The following is a 16,237-nucleotide window of genomic DNA, read 5'->3' as shown; positions in this document are numbered from 1 at the left end:
TGCGCAAAGTCAACAGAAAACCCAAAGAGCAAAAAACAAAATTGTAAATATATTGACAACTTTGCAGATTTTGATTTTCCGCTTATGCGAGTCAATTTATTTATTTATTTTTTTGTACTATACCCACAGTATTTACACTGCGCCAATTTTATGTTTATATTGTTGACCGCCGCAAAATAATTGAGGGGAAAAAAATAGGTTGAATGCAAACAAATACACAAAGTAAAACCGGCGCCACAGAGTCTTGCCAAAAATTGTGTTGAACAGAAAAAAAGGGTAGAAAATATTTTCAAAAGTAAAGACCATGAGATACTTCATATTTTTTAAAGGAACTTCTAGCTGTTTTATATGAATATTTTATTTTACTAGTATGTAGAAAAATATTTTGTCAGAAAGTATGATGTTTTGCAATTTTAATGGCAAAGGAAACTGATATACTTTTCGTTTTTATCTACTGGGTACTAATGAAATTGCTGCATCTCTGCAGTTTTTGGACTCGCAAAAAACCAAAGCAAGTTAAACCAAAATGAGATTTATATTTATTAGCACAAAGAAAACCAAAGCATATGTAGACGCTGTCACAAACCGGAGTTAAAGTTTTGGCAAACAGCCGAATAAAGCTTAAAACAAAGGCGACAAAATATAGAAAATCAAATTTATCTTCTTTATGGCCATAATGAATGGGGCGAATGACATCATGATTCTATCATCATTTCGCGTTGGGATTGTAAATATTTGTGACGCCTTTTCAGGTGCAACGATGCAAAACATTTTTGCTCGCCACCTCCGCCACAAAACGTGTGATTCGAATAATTGCTTTGCAATTTGCCGCCTCAGGCTTTAAAAAAACAACGAAACAACTAAATAATATTATTACGCTACACGCTCTTGGCATACAAAATTGTTTTTTATTATTATTTGTTGGCCACGTTATCTTCGGGTATTATATTACAGGCGACACACATATGCAGATGTAAGTTGTCAGGTGCGGCTGGAACCATTTCTGATATATCAATTCACATTCTGAATTACGAGAGGTGATATTCAGTTACCTCCCGGTATTGTTTATGAATTGGTCAGCCAACTTAGGATTTATGAATTCTACAAGTGAGGTAGCGCATAATGGGATTTCAGCTCACGTACCCTGTCAGCTACTGAAAAAGATTTATATTATGCGATTTATGGATCGCAAATGCTAAATTTAATTGCATAACTTAGAGGAAGATAAGGTAATTTCTTTATTAAATATGCATATGCGAGATAAAGAAGCTTGAAAGCTTGTTAAAAACGTATAAGCATTTTTTAACGACTCAATTTTATATCTACTTGATGAAATGTGTTTACAAATCAAAATAATAGAACTTAGTTTTGCAATATTGTCTACATATTTTGGGACTAACTTCAATTTTTTTTAGCAACAATTTCCAATAAAGTTTCTCAAAAAACTTTCACTATGCCTTTTGCAATCTTGTGGACCTCACTTGCTCTTCCGTAACCCCTAACCTTTTTAAAAATGGGGGCTCGTCTTCACTTAACTGGTGATAACTTATTATGACCCACAAAAATCTCTAGCGGCGCCTTAAAATTCCAACAAATTATTGTAATCTGTGAAGGGCCATAGCAAGTGAAATAAACTAAAATATTTGACACTTTCGCATGAGAGATTTTTATGGATGAGTAAAGGCAAAAGCCCATATCTTATGTCAGCCCGAAAACGAAATTTAAAACTTGTCAATCCTGTTTGCGGTGATTATTTAATGGGGCTTACGTGATTTCCCGGGAATCAGCCCGACATCGATCATAAAATTTGCCTAAGCCCGGGCTAATGAATCGTCATTTGGTCCCAGTCACATGCAAACCTTTGAGCACGCTTCCACAGTGGATAAAACATGGAGATCAGAATATTTTTTAACACATAACAAAACACCTCATAAATTTTATTAGCCCGGACACGGACCAAAAAGCAAACTAAAACTCCACTCATTAGCAGCAGAAACAGCCAAGGCAGCTAAAATTGAAAAAAGAAAAAATGAATCTAGAGCCAAATCCCTCGAAAGCCAAACCCAAAGACCCAGAGCTAAACTTTTACAACTTTTTTTTTGTGATTTTTATTTCAACTTCATTTGAATGACTCGGTTTGCCGCCATATGAGAAGTTCTCCCTCTGAATTTCGTTTTTTTTATTGCTTTCGTATTCTGATGTTATATGGCAAAACGTGCCGCTGTTTGAATACAGCATTTCTGTTATTTTTGTTTGTGCCTTTGTTTTTGGGTTTCAATTTTAAAATCACTTTTGGCCATCGCACAACGTCTGACAACTAACACAACGCCAGTGGCCGTCGGCTTGTCATAGAACTTCACCCACATAAATAATTCGCAGTTGTTCTCCAAGTTGTTTTTGAATTTTATGCAAAAAAACCAAAGATATTGAAGGTCGATTAGCTAAGTTGAAAAGCTTGTAACTTTTATAACAAACTTTTCGGGCAAATTTATAATTTGGTATTATGTTAAGTTTAAAGATGTGTTATATGTGTAGGGGCTATAAGCGATATTTTAGATTTTTTCATTGAGGAATAATGAAATTGTTAAAATCTTAATTACCATAAAATAGGTAAAGTCGATTTCCGTCATGGCTTAAACCATTAGATCTAAAAATATGGAAAGTATTGGGATTAAATTGTTTTATAGAGAAAGGATGCACTAAGAAAGTATTTAGTGAAATTCGGGTTTAAAGGACTTCCAGGACCTTTTAAAGATCGCGACATTTTGATTTAAAATTAAAATAAATTAAAATAGTTGATTTTCTTCTTAAATATATATAGGTAGGTATACAGGTATATACATTTTTTGGTTATTTAAGGAAAGTGTTTAAAGTTTAAACGTTGTACCATTTTCAACTGTTTCCAAAGTTTCGGTTAGACCTAAACTCTTGATAGAAAAGTACGCATTTTCATGTTTTCTAGTATACCAGCTTGTTAACTACTCCAAAGATTTCCTATCTATTGACTCTATTGGGCATTTATTTGACTTAACTCTAGTCATTGGACGTACCCCGCGTTATTGTCTCGACTCAGTCGCAACTCACGAAAGGAAAATATTTGTGCAAGCGCTCCTTCGACTTTTCAGCGGACTTTAAGATGTTCAGGCGTAGATATAGGTGGTGTATGGTGTATATAGGGTATAGACAATTGTAAATAAGGTAAGCAATCAGTGGGGCTGAACACAGTAGCTGTCGGTTTTGCGTGCAGATCAGGTTGGGTTTGTGTTCATATATGTACGCCTATGTGTTTGAGTGCTGCCCCAGTCTGTTGAGATTAAAAACGCTTAAATATTTATTAAATGTGGGAGCGTGCAAAAGACAAGTTTGTGAGTCAGCCTAGAATGGTGGCTGGTTGTTTGTATCCGAGTGCTAAACGAATGCTAAATATTTGCACTGATTTATTTGGTGCATTAGACGGTGGCACTAAGTGGTATTATAAATATTTGGAACAAGTCTCCGTACGAGAATAGATAAATTGTGGGCATATGTACGATTTATTGTTTTTCGAATGTTTTCCGTCTGAATCGGTAGCCGACTAAGAGATGTTAATCTGCAGTGTCATTAATTTAGTTTCGCTCTTTCCTGCACATGTATCTTTGTATCTATACGATTGCCACAATAACCGCACCGGAAATGCGATATCCAGCGATTGTCGAGAGGCTCTCTCTTGATGGCCCGACTTTGAGGTTAACTTTCTCAAGACAGACCCCACAAATTGTAAGCTGAGCTACCAGGCTTTTGAGCTTACTAAAGAAAAATGTCTTGAACTTAAGATTAATTGAGATAATAAGCCCCTATATGTTTTATATTCATTTCTCTCTATGTACGGGATGTCACTTCCAAACACATTCTCATCATATTGACAAGCGTAATGCCTGCAACCATCCATCCATCTATCCATCTATCTCCTATGTGTAATTGCTGCAATGGGAGCAACAAGAAGCTTGAGATACATTTGTATCTTGCACTGCTGAAAGCCTTTCAACGTCCACCAGGATGTGCCGACCAACAAACAAGACGTTGACTTGACGGGTACAGTCTACATCCACGGAGCTGCTTGATTTTTTAATTATTTATGCCTAAGACACGTTAATGATTTTCCAAGGAATCGCCTCAGAATGCTGCCACCAACTGGTTTAGCAGTCTCAGTCAGCCTCCCCTCAGCTGCCTCATCTCATCCCAGACGGCTTCTTCCGACTAAAGTTGGTTAGTCACTGTAATTGGTTACACTTTGATTTCGCCTCGAGTCGATTGGTTGACCTGTAAACCGAGTGACAACTTGAAATGAGCAAAATCGGACGGGCTTTTTCACTCACTTTGTCACAATCGTTTGACAAGTGTTTGATGTTCGTGATTGAATCGCAGGAATGTTGGTGGTGAAAAAAAACTGGGATAGATATTTGATTCGAACTGAAAGCCTGTGAAAGATTATTTTCATTAAGATGCTTGGGATTGTGTTGGAGAAATTAGGATGTGCTAGCACAGATGTAGTGCAATTTCTGGACAATTTTATGACATTTAAAGTCTAAACTCCAATTCTGAATGCCTGTATTGCAATATAAATTCTCAATTGGAAAATATCGATCATGTAATCAACTCACATTAGTTCAGCTCTCATAAGTCCCCTTACACGTTTTTATAAATGTGTTAAGCTAATTGAACAATGGAACTCTAATGAAATGCGCCATGTGACGGCAGTAAACATTCGTAATGTGCAAATACAAAAATTCAAATAAAAAATCAATACCACTGAGACTGATTTAGACAGGCAAGATGTAAAGACGCCTTTGTGCTCGACTATATATATGACTATCTATATATGTTTAAATCAGTCGATACATATTTATGGCCCCTGCACTTGTGGTGCACTCGATGTTCAATGGAAAACGATGCATCAAAGTCACATATCACAAATGGAGGAGACACTCGTCATGATGTCGGTTTTCATTTTAACCTTCAATTGGGTGGCAGTCATCTTACAACACACGATTTTTCCGATTCCACACACACTTAGACACTCCGATGGTGGCATGACAATTGAATTGCAATTAAGCGGCCAAGTGCAATTAACTCAAACAATTACCAAGTCACCAAAGTCGGAGCCCAAAAGTCACCGAAGCCGCCGCCAAAGCTGCAGCCATCATAATTGCTGTCCCCGTAAACGTATTTCTTTGAATTTGGTTTCGTTTTGGTACTCTAAAATGGAGTATATTTACTAAGGGGTATACTTTTATAATATCAGTATAAATTAAATACATTTAAAAATATCCCTTTAAAGAAATTTCTTTAGTAAAATAAACGTTTATATGAAATCCTAATTTAAATTCCTAAATTTTTAAAGAACATTCTTCCATTACTCCTCAATAATTAAAACTAAAGTTAAATAAAATTTTTTCAAATTTAAATTTACACCTGTTATATAGCTTAACCATTTAAGAGTATATAAAAAACCGACTTACTTTAGTTAACCTACATTACCTTTTTTCGCTTTTGTTTATTTATTTTGTTCAGCACGAATCGTGTGCAACTTTTGGCGGCACTTTGCAGTTGATTTAATTACAATCAGAAGCTCATAGGGGGAAACTTGAACCCGAGATCAATGGAACTCAGTCGATACACTACAAACTATATGTTTCGACTCTCAATCGCTATGTTTTCCCTATTCTACATATCTCCGGCCTTCGCACGTTCCAGTTTTTTCAGTTCAAATGCAACTGAGAAAACTTTAGAAAAAAATACAACAAAAATTAGCCTAGACAATGCAATTAGTGGGGAAATTTGCTTTTAATGACATGATGGCACCAAGTTGCAGATGGAATTTGCTTTTTGAGGTTGTGCGCGTAAATTGCGTAGAAATCGCCGAACGAAAGGGGAACCGAACGGAACTGCGCTGAAAGTGGGTTAAGAATTGTCATAATTGTTTTGAACATTCTCATGATGTTTTTTGCACCGCCTTGCCATTTTTTATTCGCAATAGAGACATTGCAATGCTAAAGCTTCCACTTAGGGAATCCATTTATTACAGAGAAAGGGGAGCAACATAATTGCGTGAGAAGTCAGGCTAAGTGAGTGCAACATGATTTCTTTATAACTAATAGGTCTCGGGGGGATTCGCTTTTTACAATGTGAAGATCTTCATTAGAGGTCTTGTAATAGTTAAGATATTTATAAGCTGGCTTGAATTTAATTATTATTTATTACATATGTATACCTATGCCCATAAATACCTATTTAAAAGATGGCAACATCTTTAGTTCTTTTACCATTCCTATACCATTTTAATTTTGAAAAAGCTGGTATTATCTTATGAACTAACAATCTCCCAGGATGAATTCACAGCATGGTTCATTTTTTCCAGTAGCCTAATCTCCCATCCATTTTTTGATTAAAATCTAATATATTCCGAAAAACCACTTACCTAATATTGTCATATTCCCCCCTTTTTATTCTTACCAGCCTGCGAACGCTTAGGGCTGCAAAAAATCTCCCCAATTGCCGGAGAGTCTCCTCCTGAAATCTCCTGTCCTGGTTTCGAAATGGAAACCAATTCGAACCGACTCGTGCTATTGACAGCTGACATTACAACAAGTGTTTTGTATCCTGGGCTCGGCTTGTGTTTGTACTTGTAATTGCTTTGCTTTTCGCTTGGAAAGGGTTCATATAGGGTGGATTTCGGGGGCGAAAAGGAGGTGAAGGGACGTGACACGCACACTCCATGACGAAAGGCCATATGGCAGGTGCCTCTCAGCCCTTTTGGCTCAGCCCAAAGGCAAACGAGGTTTTTTCATTACGATTTTGAGGGAAATTTGATACTCCCCCGACATCCCCTGCACATGGATGTTACTCCCCCTGCACTAAAAAATAATTGTAAATCATAATTTTTAAACATTTTTAATGGAAAAAGGGAAATACAAAATATTTTGAAAATATGTAAAAGTTGCTCCCAAAAATCCAACATTATTTTTGTTTGCAATATTTCAAAAATGACATTAAAGACATTGTTTTGAGTGTACAATCTGCAACCCTTGGATGCTTTTGGCAACCCATTTTGCGCACTCAGCGACCTGCACATCCACCCCTCTTTTTTGCGTCTGCAATATTAAAGTTTGGACGAATTTTGTTGCAAATTCTAGTCAAATATGCGAAATTTGTCGTCTGCAGCTGTTGGCCTGCTGCCCTTCCTTCCCATTTTTCCCCTTTCGCCCCATGTTTTCCCCCTTCGAATGCATTCGCTTCAGTGCATTTGCGTCTCAGTCAAATTTCATTCCGCTTAAACCCACGCCAAGAAAGGATGTCGTCGAAAAAAATGTGAAACGCTTATGTCAGAGTTTCGTTTTTATTTTCGGATCATTTCTGCATAAATTGAATTCCATTTAACGCTTACCAGACGTATTTTCTTGCTCTGAAAAAATCAAGTCAAATATATTAATGTTTAATATTGGACTTGGTATTATGTCAATTAAACCGGATACGCTTTAAAATTGATTTGTTTATTTCCACGAATCATAAAAATAATCTAAAGGTCTTAGAGTAAAACGTCATATACATATTTTCAGAGTGTTAATTTAAAAGCTTAATCGGCTAATAAAGTGCAACGGGTTTTTATGGACTTAAATCGGCTTAAAAAGTTCCGATTACCTTGTTGAAAGGAAACGGATCTGTTACATACATAAATTTATGTTTTCAAATGTGTTAAATAGGGCAGTACAATTAAGTTAATTACAGAATCTATTGCGTATCAAAGTCAAACTTGGCTTTTAAGATGAGTTTGGCTCAAAAATAATAAGTAGGTTTCCTTTAAAGTAACCCAATGGCAATATGTTACAGTCACCAGTGGTTGAATCCCACACGAAGATTAAAACTCAAGCTCGATTTTTTTATAATTTAATATGCCTGCGTATATATATATATAATTTTAATTTCAGTAGATTGTTTTTTTTTTGTTTTTCGCCTCTTCAAAATTATATGCCTACAAATATGGAAGTGCCATCGAATTAATCGCCACTTTGCGTTTACCTTTTTGTTTTCGTTTTCGAATTGGGATATCCATTATGGTCTTCTAGTTTCCTAGGCCTATGTCTGGCGACCTTCAGATCGAAGCCGACTAAAAATAGAGTTTCAAGAAATCGGCATTGTCATTCACGCAGATCTAGAAGAGATACTCGTACAACCCGACAGTTTGCCAGCTCATTCATAATTCCATTCGTTACTTTGATGAGTTGCCGCACTTGAGCGCACTTCAGCGTCGACTTTTGATGTATTTTTTGTGCGTTTTTCTATTTGAATTGTACTTGAAATAAAAGTGCTACAACACTCAAACACTTCCAGGCCAAAAGACGGAACAGAATCCCCATCCCTCGTCATTTGCTGAAAAGGAAACTGAAATAATTGTAAAAACAAGATAAGACACAACAAAATTTGAATCTAATGCTAATAAAATTGATTAACATGACGCAGATTGATGACTGTCAGGGTCACGTCTGCCACGCAGTCAGTACAGAAGTCTTATTGTTGTCTAGAATTCTCCAGACAAAGAAAATGTATATACTTTGCATTAGCAAATATTATTTAAAATTTAATAAAATTTTTTAAGAATTTTGGTAATAGAAAATAATGTGTCATAAAAGTCCGTCACTAGAAATATTTATTCAATTGAATTAATGAATCACAATTCCAGAAGATTTTTTTCTGTGCCGATATCTACGCTATATTAATTGTCAGTTAACGCAGCCAACACAGATCGATTTGTTTTTCTCATGACTAATCCCCAGTTTTGTATAATTTTTTTATAATTTTCGGTGGCACAACTCTGACATTGCAACACTTGTGCCCGCCGAGGGTTAACCCGCTGTGAAATTTAATGTTGAGCTGGGGATCAAAATTACATTTTTGACTGACACCGTTGGAGGGGTCATTATTTCATTGATAAATTGTTAAAGCGTGCGTTTTCCGCTTTCAAAAATATTTACATAGCGCAACCTCAAGCATCGTTTTAATCATTATGATATCCAAGAGATATGTGGAAAATGTTTGATGCAAAGCGGTTTTCCATGTGCCGACATTCCACAGATAGTTTTGTGCATTTCGTTTTGTCATGATAATGAGATAATTATGATTTGATTAATATTTAATTGATCTTAAGTAAATGGGGGTTTCGGTTACCATCTTAAAAATGTGTTAAATATCATTTGGTAATGATTTTCTTCTGGCTTATTGTTTTCTAGCTATGTATGTTTACTTACCATATTTTAACACATTTATCTCTACGATTGTTTTTTCATCTTTTTATTTTCAATTTGCAAAAAAATTCCCACATCAGACACAATTATTTCCCATATGCATAACCATAACCCCAGCCCCATATCGTATATCACACGCACTTAATCCCTACTTTCATTTTCGCTTCTCACTCACTCTCCCCAGACATTACACAATTTTTATTTAATTGAAAATCAGCCGAATACATTTTTTACTGGGCTTTGAATCGCCATAGCTGCTCCAAAGAAAAATACAAAAAATTGTGTCACTTGCGGCTTTTCTCTGAGCCCTAAACATTGTAATTGTTGTTGAGTGTATTGTGCATATAGATATATTTCTCTTTATTTCTTTGCATTGTGCATAAAACTGTCTGGGGTAACTTGATACTCTCGGGTAAAACTGTCGCGACAATTGTTTCGCTTTTTTTTGGCTCTTGGGTTGGGTGGATTTATTTTATGGTAGCGCTGAAAAGTGTTTGAGGGAAGGTTGCGGAGTTTAAACTGAAGTGCTTGTACATTTGACTTTTTGCCGTTTCATGTTTCCTTTAATGCCATATTTGTTATTGGCTGCCAAGTGTGGTAAATTTGTTAAATACAATTTATGATAATTGTTTGGGGTCTTCCCTCCAATGATTTTTCACTCATTCCTTTGCTTGCATAAAATGTTTTTCCCACGCTGATTTATTTAGTCATTGGAAACACTTTTTCCCTTGCAGTAATTGTAAACTTCTTCTCCTTTTTTCTTAGATTTATATTTTCTTTTTTTGTGCAGCCACCGCAACTATTCCGCTATTTGTCTCTTTCTGGTTTGAAAAATACTTAGCATATTTTATCGGCCAACATTCGTCACGTTGCAGGAGATGTGAAAAGTGTTTGGCGATTAGGTGGAGAAATAAGAGGGGACTTTCCCCCTCCCCGGGATTCCCCGCAATTTGTCACCCGGCATGAGGTGACGGGTCCCATGTTCTGGGTTCTCAATTACAGAACCCATAAAACCGTTGGGGGGGACTACTTTGGAAACTCTGTAAAGCGACCAGAGCGAAGAGCTATTAAAACCACAAATTGCCGTAACTTGGCTAAGATATATCCGCTTCTGCCTGGCCGCTGCCGCATCATTTATCTATCTTTTTGGCTCTTCTTTAGCTGTATTTTTTGTATTTTTTTTTTTTTTCATATTTCAACATTAATCTCTGTTCTTCTGCGGTTTGATTTGCATTCATTTGTGGCAAGAATTCCGGTCATTTTTTTTATTTTTGGCAAGCCTTCAAGAAGTTCATTGTTTGCTTAAGTTTCGTTTTTATTAACACCTCTGAGCAACCGCAGAAAGAGTTTTTACTTGCGTGCTGGGCAATAAAATGTTAACCCATTTATGGCAGGTTAACTGTAATTTACTGTTTGTAAAAACCAGCTGGGATTGAGTAATTAAAATTATTGTAAAATAGTCAAAATAATAGTATTATTAAATAAATAAGACGTTGTTTTACATGAACATCTAAAAACTTGAAAGACTACCCATTAATTTCTGTTATAGCTGCCTGCCTCTATGATCCAGTTGCTCTCGGCGCAACTGCAACACTTTTCCGATCGTAACATTTTAAACATAATTCCAGGGTGATCTTGCCTCATCGCTGACAGAGGCAACAACCTATAAACGTGCCAAACTCAGCCTGCGGTCACATGCAAAACATTGTTTGCCACACATTTTTATTCTTCCCCTTTGGCAGAGCATCTTCATCTGGGAAGCTGGGTAATTTACAAGTATGAAATCAGGCAATGGCCATCACAGGAGTTGTAGCTACATCCAGTCCATAGAGTCTAGACCCCAGAACCCATTTTCCAGCGATTCTTCCGCTTCTGGCATTGCATAAATTTGCAGTTGCTGCTGCCGTGAGAAGTTCTGCGATGATTTTCTCACGCATGTCTCTAGGATATGCACGAGTGAGCTTCTTGTACTTTGGGACTACACCTTGTACTTGAACTTCTACTTGTACCTAGAGACTTATTATAATTTGTGAACTATTTTTCACGAGCTTATTACAGACGAAAGAAGGTCTCTATCCCCCTCTCGTTCCCTTCAATTAGCATTCCGCCTGGGAACCCCGAGAATATATATATTCCAAGGGGGGGTTACAACAAATTGCAACAGGTTCAAAAACTAATTTGCATGCATGAAATTGCACTGCAAGTTCAGCTGACTTGACTTGTCTGGAGTTCTCGGTTGGAGTTTTTCTTTTTAGTTTACAGACACGATCGAGACACAGTCGCTTAAGCGTCATATATATGTATGAACATAGAGCCCCAATTATAATCAGAAACTTGTCCAAAACTATAGCAACAGATCAGATCAAGCCTAGCCTCGATCTGTTTGTTTCTAGATATATATATAAGAGTTGGAGTGTGCGAGTTGCCATTGTCTGGCAATGCGGTTGGTCTTTATTCTCATTTCTTGGTCTTGCCGCATTTTTCAATTGAACTTGAAGTGTCTGTCGCGGAGTGACGCTCCCCTGACTTCAAAGACCGAAAAAGACTTGCCTAGATTTGGACAAGTCGTTGGATAAGTGTTTGGCAAATACAGTGCGATTCGGCGAATTAAGGTTGCATAATAACCAATGAGTTAGGGGAAACATAAACCACATATTAATACAGATGACGGTATTAAAACAAGCTATAAACCATAACATAATTATTATACAAATGGGATAAGTATAGATAATAGATAATGATATTAATAATATTTTACCTAACATAATATTAGTATTTCTGAAAGGCAGTGTATATTATACATGTTACCTACATAGTTGTATCCATAAAGTGCCAAGTTGTCTGTTGGTAGATACCAGTTGTCAATACCGAACACCCCAAAGCAATACCACACAGACAACAATGAATGAAATAATAATAATAGTTCTGATCTATCCACTTAAAGTGAGTTTAAGGTATCTATTGTTCGATATCATTTGTAGATTGATTTTTATTTACCAGGTCTTGCGTGTGTTTCATATTCATTCTTTCCGCCATTAATGAATGCTATCACTTTGATCTCACTTACTTTGGCGGATAGTTCGATATAAAAAAGGCCTGTCGGGTGTCTTTTATAGCGTGTCTATATACCCCATCCGATTTCTTTATATCGCCCCATGTGTGTTCAGTGTTGATTGACATTTGGCCGGCATTCGAGGTGATCTATATGCTTCGCTCAGCTGTGGCTGCTGTCTCGTAAATCATGCCACGAACAACGATTTATATGTCTGCAAAGACTGTATATATATCACCATATATTCAAGTTGTGACTCTAAGGTTAAACAGGATTATTTGTACACCTTTTTCTTTTGAATTCGAGTGTGTGTGTGTGGTGCGTGAGTTCTGAGTCTGTTCTCCATTTGCCTACATTAGAGGTTCTTGTTTTTGGTTTTTGCCACGCAAATTATAATTTATGTTGGTCATGTTGGATGTGACATGTGTTTACCATTTTACCGAGAATGCAACTCATAAATTTTGTGCAACTATAATTTATGCAACAGCAAAAGTTCTACCGCAGATACGTATCTAAAGTGTAAACTAATTATACCGATTTTGTTTCCCTTTTTTCCAGATGCCGCCAATTTGGAGGACAGTCCCGAGGTGGAAAAAATCCAAAAGGAAATCGAAACGATCGATTACATTGACAAGTAAGTGGACCTAAATCAGTTGGGATCAAATGGATTTATTGCGGGAAATGAATTACCATGTCGGTGGAGTGGACAATTACCAGATCTTGGCCTGAACTTGTGCAATTTTCCTGTTTCTGTCTGGTTAACGCCCTACGAGTAAATTTATTCGCCGCCAATTACTGGGTGGAGAATTAACTTGTTGCAATTTCGCGAAAACCATAATTGTTTACTAATCGCAGAGTTTCCTTGGCGGCTGTGTTGCACTGCAGTTGCTGTTTAGTTGCGGAGTGCAAATGCTGTGGCAATGTTTACGTTCGATTGTGCAAATTGTGTATACGACACGTTGACCAATCCTCAAAATTGACAAAACACTGCGACGACAGTTGGGTGTTATTATCGTCGTCGATTCGCTTGATTGCTCTACAATTTGCCGATTGCGCTATGAAACTTTAATGATTTCGATTGGGAATCGATCGTAAAAAGCTCTTTTGTATTCATGAATGTTTAAAGGTAGCTGCATATGGGATTAAGCAATTAGGAATGTAAACCGTACATAAAAAACCAATTTCATTTACTCAACAAATTTATCTTACAAAAGGCTTTTCCCATATACCAATATTTTGTATTGACTCACAACTTTTGAAATGATTATAATTTAATCAATCTTTAAAAATACAAAAACACTCTAATTTAAAAAGGAATTTAATTTTAATAATAAACCTTTATAAAAGTGTGTATTAACACCAAGGTAAAACATTTTTCCCACACAATTTTAATAATGATTATAATTTAATAAACCATTGAAAATATCAAAACCCTGTAATTTTAAAATGAATGTTTATGAGGGCTTGTAATAAGATCGATTTCCCTTTCAATAAATCTGTAATTTCTCACCCCGAAAAAGGCTCATTAAACTTCAGTTGAGAGCGGGTCCCATTTTGGACCTGCTTGAAACATTGAAACAAGCTCAAAGTGTGAATTATGCAGCCATTTTTTGCCCGCATTTTTATGTTCGTCTTAATTATTTTATTGCCTGCGGTCATGAGCGCGCATTTAAGCCATTTGCGGACTGCAATTGAGCGACAGCTCGACCACAAATGCACCAACATCAGGGAGATTCGGATCGTCGAAGTTGTTACCGTTTATATGGCCAATGAACACGGGCAAGTTTCAGCAGAAGTAGAGTTTTTCTCTTTTTTCCTTTTTTTTTTTTTTTTTGGTATTCCCCGCAGATGTTGCGCAATATTTAATTCACTTAAACAGCCGCCAAAATCGGTTGGTGTGGCGAGATTTTCGTTTTATTTTTTTTCTGTGGCAACTTGTTAACTTTTTTCTGTCTTGAGATCATGTTGTTTTACGGGCGGTGGCGGCCTGTCCAATCGTCAATGTGTTTAATACATAATTTCCTTATCGTTGCGGGATTTTCTTGTTTCGGCGTTTTTTTTTTCTTGTGCCATTTGGTTGGTTAGCTTTTGATATGTAGTTGAGATTTGATTTCTTGAAGTTTAATGACTTAAAATAATTATGATATTCAGCGAGTCAGGTAGCCGGAGTTTGGTTTTGCGGCACTTTTTTGGTTTCTGGTTTCCAATTGATGCAATATCAGAAACAAGTTCCCATGTCAGCCACTTCTTCGACGACTTCTTCTTAATTAACTTCCCATACTATATCAATTTCACTCTGAGATTGAAGACTCAAGTGGAAGTTGCCTGGGAAGAGCAAATAAAAAACCAGAAATAAAAACATAACGAGATCGGGGCGACAAAATCATGTCGACAGATCATGTAAAAACTACTTTTTTGCACTAACGAAGCTTGGTTAAACTTTGTGATTGCTCTCATTTAATAAAACCATAAGAAAAACACAATCGAATTGAATAAAAATGTTGTTTTGTTTGCTGAAATTCAAACACAATTTTATTGTAAAACTTAAAGCTCAACTTTATTTACACCGTTGCGGAGGCGTGACATTTCCTTTGGCCATAAACAAATTTCGGGCCAAGCCCCAAAATGTTATCCATCCGCATCAGTGTTCCCATTATGATTCGCCTTGGCGTAGGTTAAAAGTCATCTCGACCACTTGGCCATAAATTAAATCATCATCATTAGCGTGACTCTGACCCATAATTAGAATATTATCGCCAGCGACTAATCAAATGCATTTGAATTAAGATAAATAAACAAATTGAGCAAACAGCCCAGACATTTCGAACTCCTACAACTTAATGAGGCATCGTCATCATGATCAGCATGTTATTTATTCAAAAGCCTTCTTCAGCTTCGGTGCGGGAGTCAACACTTTCTTTTGGGATAAGTTTCACTTTCCACTCGAAAAATCGAAGACCTTTTGATTGGACTAAATCGTTAGCAACATAACAAAAAAGAAACAAAACTGGTTCAGCTCATGTATGCAAATGAAGTTCAATAAACGCACGATTCCAACTGGCAATTTGTCGCCCCAACGAAACGCATTTAAATTAGCATATAAAAAAAAATAAAACGAAGAAATCCACAGAAAACGTGCGAATATCCGAGGCAAGTTTAAATCGAAATTTGATTACGAAATTTCCTATGCGAAAAGATGGAGGGAAACTTTCACTTGTCGTTTTTAATTGCCGATTGGGACTTTGAAGAGGAGGAGTTTAAAGGATGGCCTGCTGTTATATGGGTTTTCCTCAAATTAAATGCTATTGGTTATTGAGCTTTCCGTGATTTTCCTTATTGCAGATTTCAGTTTGAGCGGCCAATTGCCACTTGTGGCATGCCGATGCGTTTGATGAACTTTTCATTGAGTCGGAAAACGTGTAACCGTAAACCGTAAACCCTGCTGCTGCTGGCATATCATTACACGATTTTACAGAGAAGAAAAACCCCGAAACGATGGCGCCGAAACAGGTGTAACCAGTGACCGACCGATCGTCTATTACGTGACGTCTTGATGGGAGACTTCGAACAGACAGATTATAATAACAATAACAATAACAATGAAGAAGCAACAACAGCAACCAGCATTTAATACCATAAAGCGAAGTTTGTTTTAGCTGCCGCTGGCTAAAGTCAAGTTTAAATACCAAAAGGTGGCCACCAATTGGATTTAGCATAACAAAAGCATGGCCCCAGCAAGTGGAACAACAACAGAAATTCGAAAACGAAACGATAAACACGGTTTATAAACAGCTTTCAAAGGGTTAAGGGTAAAGGGCAAGAGCTAGGAGCGAAAACAAATTGGGGAACTTACTTATTGGGTATAAGCATCAGATATGAACGATAAGTCAATTTGTTAAGCTTTCCC

General features: G+C 36.7%; 1 protein-coding gene across 6 annotated transcripts in view; it reads left to right on the top strand.

Moving 5' to 3' along the window:
- The window catches only part of LOC119551839 (tight junction protein ZO-1), a 90,435-nt gene that overhangs the window by 24,674 nt on the left and 49,524 nt on the right, over positions 1-16,237 (top strand). For all 6 annotated transcript variants that reach the window (XM_037861421.1, XM_037861414.1, XM_037861470.1 and 3 more), the window contains exon 2: positions 12,889-12,964. In XM_037861421.1, the coding sequence (XP_037717349.1) occupies positions 12,889-12,964 (76 nt within the window). The remainder of the gene's footprint in view (positions 1-12,888; positions 12,965-16,237) is intronic.

Source organism: Drosophila subpulchrella, chromosome 3R (genome assembly GCF_014743375.2).
Source record: "Drosophila subpulchrella strain 33 F10 #4 breed RU33 chromosome 3R, RU_Dsub_v1.1 Primary Assembly, whole genome shotgun sequence".
Taxonomy (NCBI): Eukaryota; Metazoa; Arthropoda; class Insecta; order Diptera; family Drosophilidae; genus Drosophila; species Drosophila subpulchrella.
Note: the sequence above shows the minus strand (reverse complement) of the source record. Positions and strands in the feature narration are given on the sequence as shown.